The following is a 9633-nucleotide window of genomic DNA, read 5'->3' on the forward strand; positions in this document are numbered from 1 at the left end:
AGAACGGGCCCCAGCAGATGACAAAGGCGCCAATCACGGCACCAACTGTTTTTGCGGCCTTGAGTTCTTTGGACAGAAGGAATCTCTTCGGACTTCCATGGACCGTTAGAATCATTTTCTTGATCTGATGACGAGCCGCCATGTAGATTTTCATGTAACAGACCAGCATGATCAGCAGTGGAACGAAGAAACATAACACGCTTACGACGATTTCGTAGACTGGAGGAGGCATCGACCACATGATTAACTTGAGCACAGCCATGAAGATGGAGAACGACCATATGCCGAAAATGGCCACGACTGCCTTAGAGGTTGTCATCTTGTCGTGGTAGGTAAATGGAGAGGAAATGCATACGTAACGTTCAAGGCTGATGAAGCAGAGGTGAAAGATGGAGGCCACCCCACAAAGGATGTCTACACAGCTCCACACCTGAAAAAACAGGAAATAGAACTAAGAACCAAGCTTCAGTTTAGTCATGAGTCTATACATACTATTGCTTTTTCCCAATGTTTCATTCTCTAGTTTTTCAAATTGGTACAGTTGTGCATCACCAGAACGATCAGCCTTGCGAAAAGATAATTTAACCATTGAAGAGAGGTTGTCTTTGGAGTGATGTTTCATTAGTTCAGTGCGCGATTAGGTGGAGTAAACCTGACCACTTTCCAGACTGTGGGCTAACTTTAGTCTAGAATCTCTATGATTCCTGAAAGAGTGTACGTTGGAATTTCAGTAGAAATTGAAGGTAAAATTTAAAATTATTTGTAATTAATGAAATACCTGTTGGACCCATAAATCGAACATCCACTTGGGTCCGGTGATGAGGTACGCGCCCCACACTGGCATGGATACTCCTGCCACCAGAATATCAGCAACAGCAAGTGACACTATGAAGTAGTTAGTTACGGTCCGAAGTTTCTGGAAAACTGCAAAGGCGACGACTACCAGAACGTTCCCGAACAGTGCCATGACGATGATGATGACGAGGAAAGTGGTGGAAAGAAGAATAGTTTCCTTCTCAAACTTCTCCTCCATGCTGGTCCCGTTGTTTGCCGGGATTGGTGTGGAACTTGTCATAACTGAAAATGCAAAGTAATAAGAACGGATATTTTTCCTGTCAGTGTTTTTACCGGTAATCCGAATTCTACTTAAATAAGATGTCCACGAAGTCAATAGCATGATAAATAAGATGTTCACGAATCCTATGGTCATTTCAGAGTTACCCTGTGTGTCTATTTCAAAGCGAGTTCTGTTGCAAAACCTCTCATATGAAGATGCGTTTGATTTTGCATGAATGGGGAGAAACAAATTTTCATATGAATGGTTTCGCACAAAAACTCGTTTTGACATAGGAACAAAAGACAACTAGGAAATGACCTGTTCTTAGCCCTCAACCCTTGCCGATGAAACCCAGATCTAATAAGCAATACGTTCAAGTTGTATTATTTATTTTGCTTTACAGGGTGGTTCTAACTTTTAAACTTATAGACGAAATCCTGGTGTGTGACCATGCACACGAGAGTTAGTTAGGGGGGGGGGGGAAGGGGAATGTAATGCGCTAAGATGTTCAAAAGGTTATTGACATATGGAACACAGACAAAAAAATCCAGCATTTTTTCAACTGAGATACCTGACAGGCTTGGCAGGCGTGATAAGGCACGTGAAAATTTCAAAAGATCTGAACAGATGAATTTTTGTGCGAAACTGCTTTCATTCAGTTTCAAATTGATCGATCGCCCCATCTGTTAGGAAATTTTAGTAATATTTGTTATTCCAAGAGATCCCATCACCTTTTACTAGGGGGTCCTGTTTCACATTTGTATTTTGTATTATACGCGTTTGTATAACCTATTAATAGCACGAGAAAATATATAGGCATTCTTCATAGCGTCTGACTGGCACCTAACCTCTTGAAACGTTTCGCGTTTTCCGTTACACTTAAGAGACGGCATACGCAGAATTTGATTGGCTTAGAACAGTTTCAAACAAGTAATTCGCGGGTTTTCAGCGAATAAATCTTAGTACGAATATACAAAAAATAAAATGTCACACGAACTACTTGTAAAATACAAACCTTACTTGTGGTAGATGCGCCATAAATTTGAATTTAGAGAACATGGCATGCTGTGCAAATACATAATTAACTCTTAAAGTGGCGTCTTCAAGTCAAACAATTCATTAGCCTCACTAATGCGGTCAAAAACAAATATTTGGTGGTCATTATGGGAAAATCACCTTTCAGCGAAAAGAAAATAATTTTTTTGTGAAACTCTTCTTGGCATCTCAATAATACAATTTTTATGCTCCATTTATATTATGATTCATGCTCTGACGTAATCTTCCGTTTGTATCGTCTCATTTAACCACGATTTATCCGCCTACGATCACAGCTAATGGAATAGAATGGAAAGGTGGTGATAAATGAGCGCTTTATCTGTAATTTCTTACAGTTAAACTAAAAGTTATCAAGCATTTCTAATACAGCAAGAGAAGTCTATATTGTTCGACTTGAAGGCTTAAATAGTAGTTGTTACAGTTCGTGCTTCATTCGCTAGAAGATTACGTAATCATCTCCACTAAGCAAAGAGAACTCAGCAGTTTGCCTGTCTAACTATCCGGGGAGAACGAAGGTTGTTTCTTTCCGGTTGTCCTCGAAGATGCTGGCTGACTAAACTCATAAAAAAATATTTGTTCATTCGTAAGGTTCTTTGAAATTATTACTCATTTTTCTGTTTTTCAATATTTCAATGTCATCACTTAATGTTCGGCTTACATTAATCTGAACAATTAGTAAACATTTTGTCCTCTGTCGGCTTTTCCTTCTCATTAATTCCTTGTGTGGTTTAGCTTTAGTCAGTTTAAGAAAAAGCCGATATAAAAGAAAATTATTCATAAGCTATAGTGGAAAGAAAGAAATGTTAATTTAAATTGGGTTTGGTGTAAAAATTCTTAAGAGGACCTGAAAATTAATAAAACAAATATTCTTCAAATAGATTTTTTACTGCATGTAGTCGGTTGTCGAGTGCAATTTTGATGATCCTCAGAATTTTAGTTTCGGTAATTTTATTTATTTAATTATCAAAAAGCCCTCGAGATTACTGAAGAATACTCAGTTCAGTTTTATTGTTTATATACGTTTCATTTGAGGTGATAACCACCTCAGCTAACTAGTTCCTACTTTTTTTTTTCGTTTTTTTAGAATCTAACTAAATTGTAAAGAAAAAAATTCTCATAGCTCTGTACCGACCCTTGCAACCGCCACCTGCAACAAACACCTAGGATGAAAGAATATCGTCTTTGCTTGGGTTTTAGGAATCTTAATGCGCTATACTTTTCTCTGAATACCAGTCACAAAATTAACTTGAAAGCTTACCTCGTATACTAGGGTCTATCCACTTACGTGTTGTTGAAGGTCAAAGCGGAACGAATTTGAAAGCTCACTTTACAAGCACGAAAATTTAAGTCCGAGTTCACGAAATGTTACATATATTATTTTCGCGTTCGTGATAATCACTCTCACTACCAACCCTATTTTTCCGCGGAGTTAAAAATAACTTGTTAATTATCAAAATAGACTGAATGAAAAAAGAATGGTTTTGATGGGTCTAAAAATCTATTGAGATTTTCCATTGGCGTCTGCATATCAGCCCACGATTATAGAAATTCCCCCAGCCAATCAAATTACAGTAATCTTAGTAATGGGCCAAACATGTAATGGGAATTAAAATGTGATTTTTATTGTACACATGTAAGCGTATTCAAGACATTACGAAAACCAAAAAAAGCATTACGTATATGCTTTAAAAGCTCCATGTTTAAGAATAAATACAAAAATATTTTTTACACGGAGAGAATAACGCAGTGAAAGCTCGTCTAAGAAAATTTCCCACATTACGGTGAAACCTTGGGAGAAATTACTTCACATTTTAGTTAATTTGATTATTGCAATTTGATTCAATCACACAGCAGCTACCCGGAAACTTTGCAAAAATCCATTTTACCTTTAAGATTTCATTCTTCTCGAAGAAAAACATTACTATTAACATTAGAATTTCGTTTGAAACACTTCAGGGGTCTTTTCTGTTCTTTTCGCACAATAAATATTGTCCACAATGAAAAAATGTTCAAAATTGGCTTTTATGTTCATTTAGAGTGTCATCCCTTGAAATGCTTTCACTCGCAACCCTGTTGTGACTGTTGTCCTAATTTTCGTGCAGGAGAAAGCGCTCGGAGCTGCCGACATGACTACATAAATGTCCTGATCTTTATTCATCTTGAATAATGAATAATCGATGCAGAAATTATGGAAAAGCCAAGGCGTTTGGTAGAAATGAAAGTCGTTGCGCATCTCGATGAAGATTGCGTTCAATGAAATATCCATATATTTAGAATAATGCGAAACGCAAAGCCGACCTGATTTCAAAAAAGTTGGCGTAATTTCCTGGTTTTTCTACTACGGTTACCCCCTTGCCTCGCACTAACATAATTTAGTTGATGACAGGCTAATGTTTTATGGTCGAGCGAGATATAATGCCTAAAAGATCACGTTGTGGCAATATATCGTCTACTGCACTGAGTTCTCTTTCAAAGTATACTTTGAGTGCTGGCAAAGCTATTAAACAAAACTATTAAATACGTGTACTGAAGGTTTGAAAGTCTCAACTCAAAAATTTTGATTCTCTGGATTTATATTCATTATACAAGAAATTTATACCTGTGGAAGCAGTCAAATATTAGAGAAAAAACATAGGATTGTAAACATATACCTTTTGAAACAGTCTTTTGCTTTTTTCACCAGACTACAGAGTTTTTCATTCACTCTTGTATACAATACTGATTAACTTCATTTTTCTGCGGTATAAATTGGGTTTCTTTGCACTCACCCACAGCGTGGATAATGAAAATGGAAATTTAATATATATCCACCATTGAAACAAAGTTCTATAGATAATGCATCACTTCAAGAAATCTTCTGTTTTCCGTGCCCTCGCGGGTTTTTTTGTTAAGGATATTTTGGGTTTTTTATGTTGTATGTAACTAGCATTACATGTAAGAGTTATTTTCAGGCTACTAGGGGACTAATGACTTACTTTACCACTCCGTATCCTAAGGTGAATAATTCAGGCAAGTCATGGGGTTCTATTAAAACTACCGAATCAGCGTACACACATCAACTGTTTTTGTTAGCGAACGTTTTTAACCATGCTGTATACTGACCGTGTAAAGGAATAATGCCCAGCATGCACAGTAGAATTGGGAAGTAATAATCAAGATATACAGACGTACCGACTGGGATTTAACTCAATAACGTATAACTCTATAACTCAATAGAATCACGAAAATAATGCGAGAAAAAGCAGCAAAGGAAAATAACTGGTTGAGTGAGACTATCAAAATTCAGATTCTCCCTTTATTATCGAAAGTGATCATTATGACATTCCAGTTTAAAATGGCGATGTGTCGCTGTTCCCCAAAAACTGCAAAACCGGAGACTAATATTAATGCGTGTTAAGGTTCTTAATAAGCAAAATGGGTTTGTGTGTCTTCATATTTTGAATCAATTGTATGACGTTAAGGCAAGTTGATGAGCAATTTACGCTTAGACCAAAAAGATCATGAAACAATAGAAAGCATTAATTTGTCGGAAAGTTTCCTTGGGTTCTCTGCACGAAATGTAAATGATATTTAGTTACACTTTGTAGTTTTCTTCATCAAAAATTATAAATGTTATTGCCTATATCAAAATACATTTTATGCTCAAAATTGACACAGGGAGCTGAAAAACGTAGGAATCGCACAATTCAGTAGGCTTTTTACAATTCTCCGATGCATTTCGGCATTCTAAGATCTGTGGATTTCACATCCGCGGCTTATTGCACCGCAGCTTTCCAAAGAAAATGATTCTAATTTTTGCATTATTTTCCGACGAAAAGATCGACTCTTAAACACCTTAAACTTTTCATGAGCCGACTTCAACACATGGAAATCAGTATTATATAACAGGGATCCACTTCAGTGCAAAAACTAATCGGCTAAAAGCTTATCAGCACAACGTTTTCTACAATGACACACGGAACACCAAATAAAACAGGTATTGATAATTAATCAACTTATTAATTCATGAACTTCTTATTTAAGCACCTTATTACCTAAAGTAGAGATATAATTATTTCTGCATGTAGATGTACATGTAATTATATATCCATATATATTATATATCCTTATATCCATATAGAGACTAGATATAAAATAACATAGTATTCGCATCCTTATAAATATTCTTTAAAAAGTGATGTTTTGTGAAACGTTTTTAAGATACGCCGAGGTATTTTTAAGCGTGTGACAATGCAGGGACCTAGTGTGTTAGTTGAATGATGCCGTTACAGATATTGTAAATAATGTATGATTTAGGAATTAACTCGTGTAAAAACACTGGATTCGTGTTGAGAGAAGTATTTTGGAAGGTGTTAGATATTAACTATAAGCTGTACAAAGCCATAGAAACGGTAGTTTCGCTAAAATGACTCCAGTTTCTTCTCTTCAGAAACGTGATGGTGCAGTATTTTTTTTAATCTGATTTTTTGGATTTAGATTCTGGGTTGTGACCACGTCCCTATATGAACGTTTGTCAAGTTTCTCGCCGCAATGTAAGGTTCTATCGATTACCCATTAAGGAAGCTATCTCACTGTAGACTTTGTACTTACAAATTGTGGTAAAAGTGTATAGAAGGTACCACATTTGCCAGTATCGCTAAAAGTGTGTAAAATTACACCAGTTTGCCAACACGGCCGCCTACGTGCTGCTCAGTGCATTACAACATGTGTTTGCTTAATTCCATCAATAATTGCAAAGAGATTTGGGGAAATTCCATGATCTATCACCTTCATATATCAGATACTAGTTATAAGAAGCTCCAAGTCAGTATATGCGTTATGCTTATTTTTGTCGTCTCCCGGATGGATAAGAGGAGCACGTATGAACAAACGAAGACACGACAAACACAACCAGCACCATGGAAGGTGTGTTGTAGTCCTATTTTGAATTTGGAAACTTTCCTTCATGGCACATTTTAACCTTCTTCTATCCTAACCTTTCATTCACTTTAACTTATTATTACCTCTTTGTTGGTTTTCGACGTTTACTTTGATTTTAATGTGATTTTTAGTTTATAACAGCACAAATAAAAATGACCGCTGTATCTGACATCTTTTAAATGATTGTTCACTGCTCTTTGAATATTTTTAGGTCAGTGAAAAAGATGGCACTTCCATAGCTTCATCCTTACATGTACAAGAGTTTAAAACTTTGAAATTAACACAACTCCTGGAGAGTGGAACAATGAACAAACGACCTAAAACAAAGTAAACACTAGAAATTAAATTTCCTTGAAGTGATAGCAAAATTGAGCCCGGAACTGATCTTCGCCGAGTAAATTGATTTAGAAATCGGCACCTTTTCATGTCGACGCTTCAAAAAAACCTGATGGAAAGGATATCATTACTCGGCATCTTTCACAGCATTCAAAATGAAGCTGAAAATCTTACCGTTTTGACCGTAAGCAAGTCTCTCACTTAACCGGTAGTCAGATCTTGATGGGTTTCAAATCCTATCAAGGTACTGTGTTTTATACAACTAAAACTGAACGACTTTTATAGACTTGAACAGAAAAGAACACATCAACTAGCATTTATACCGTGGAAAAAATAAAAGGCCGGACAACTCAGCTTCTTATCTGGCCATTTCAGCGTTAAGATTAGAAGTGCAATATCATCAAGTGTTTGCTTCTTTAGAACAATTTGAGTAATCACAAGCGAGATGTTTCTATGTTAAATATTTATCTAACCGTGTGAGTCATAAGTTTCTAGTCGATCCATTGTAAGAAATGACTATCTCTAATTTTAACGTTTTCAAATAAATAGGAAGCAAAACCTGGAAATACTGTAATCAAAGAAGGAAAAGTATTCTTTATAAATAGATCTTAACTGCCACATAACTTCCAAATGCACGCGTTGTTTTCTAGAAAAAGTCTAGGGGTGCTTGCAATTTGGCAGAATAAACCGGTTGGGATGACAATTGAATAATGGTAAGGGTTTTTCCAAAATCAGCAAACCAACCGAACGAGATGGCGCTTGCCATTTACAATTCGATTTCGCGTAATTGCTTTCAGCTGATGAGAGACTGGAAACCGAGAATGTAGCAAGTGGTAAGGAAATTGCCGCCGCTCTGTGCCCAACGGAAAAAAGAGACTACCTCTGGAAGTAGTTTATAATTTCCGAACGGATTTTCTAGAAATTACCGTTCTATTTGACGTTCAACCGAAATTTCCGGAGTTTTTAGCGTAATGAACAACACCCCTAGAGTCAAACCCCTAAAAACCTAAGCGGAAAGATCTAATTGGCTCAGACTTACGCCAATGATACCTTTTCGAATCCACATCTACTTGCAATCCTCCGATAAAAGATGACGGCTGGTACATTTACCTATAACTCTAAGCACACGCACGGAAACCCTAAAAAGCACATAAAAACGTCCAGAAAAGTTTAATAATCTTCAAACGTAGCGAACAAAATGTTATTAGAGCAGTGGAAAATATTGCCAAAATATGTCTTTACTTCCCCTTGATGGGCTGTATCAAGAGATTATCATACTCTTTTGGTTTTATTAGGTTTCTAAGGTATTGTGGTAAAATGTGCATCCGCCATTTTTTTTCCGCCATTTTTTTCCGCCATCTTTTTTCCGCGTTATAATAGTAAAAAGGGATATTTTAACAGTATGACCCAACAGTGTATTAAACGCTGTTATCAAAGGGGTCCTGGAGTAGAAACTATAATGAAATAAGGCAAAAAAAGCCTACAAAATAAGTCTGAAGCTGAAGTTGTATTTATCCAGCTTTTTGACTTAATAAAGGACTACCTCAGTTAACAGTGCCAAACTCTCAATACTACTTGTGCGCATGCTCGCTAATTGCCGTCGAATTTGTACTGCATAAACAGAAAAGAAAAGACATAAAACGTATTAAATTTACAACAGATGCTTGCAGCTGAAGGTCAGACATATAACTCCTGGAGCTAAAAGGTTGCTACTCATTTCTGGTACCAAACCAATGAATTCTGTGTCGTAACGATAAAATAATAACAGTTTGTTCTGCAATGAAACTTGGGCTGTACCCTGAAAATGACTTAATTAAGTCGAAACTTTAGTTTTTCCCTTTTTTAGTATTTAATTTTTCAACTTTGTTAATAGACATTTTAATTACTATTTCAAAAACGAGTGCCAGGGTTTCGTCAGGTTTCCAAACACGCCGTGGTTTTCACCTCGTTTTTCAATGGGTTTCTAAACCCATCCATCTGACCAGAATAAGATGCTCTGGTTGGGTAAGAGCTGCATGAATACTTAATGAGTTTGAGAAACCAAAGGAAAACATTATGGGCAATTGTTATTCAATTGAAGATTCATCAATCTCTCTTTGAAATATGCAATATTTGGAAATAATTGAAATATGCAATTGCCAGATGCAGCCTAAACGTAGAAAGAAGCAAATGTGGTAAAAATGCTGTTGTAAAATATAAAAGCTTCACGACTTTCCTAGGATTTCGTATTTCTCATGATGAGCTTTAATGGCAAAATTCTTGAG

The 9633-nt window shown here is 36.3% G+C and overlaps 1 protein-coding gene across 1 annotated transcript in view; it reads right to left on the reverse strand.

Moving 5' to 3' along the window:
* Positions 1-1820, reverse strand: part of LOC145467438 (putative G-protein coupled receptor No18) — a 2689-nt gene extending 869 nt beyond the window's left edge. Inside the window, exons 1-2 of the mRNA XM_081450994.1 lie at positions 779-1820; positions 1-430 (exon numbers count right to left, since the gene is read on the reverse strand). The exon at positions 1-430 is cut by the window's left edge and continues 869 nt beyond it. Of these exons, the coding sequence (XP_081307120.1) occupies positions 1-430; positions 779-1348 (1000 nt within the window). The 5' untranslated portion in view covers positions 1349-1820. The remainder of the gene's footprint in view (positions 431-778) is intronic.
* Positions 1821-9633: the final 7813 nt, after the last annotated feature.

Source organism: Orbicella franksi, chromosome 2, assembly GCF_964199315.1.
Source record: "Orbicella franksi chromosome 2, jaOrbFran1.1, whole genome shotgun sequence".
Classification (NCBI taxonomy): domain Eukaryota; kingdom Metazoa; phylum Cnidaria; class Anthozoa; order Scleractinia; family Merulinidae; genus Orbicella; species Orbicella franksi.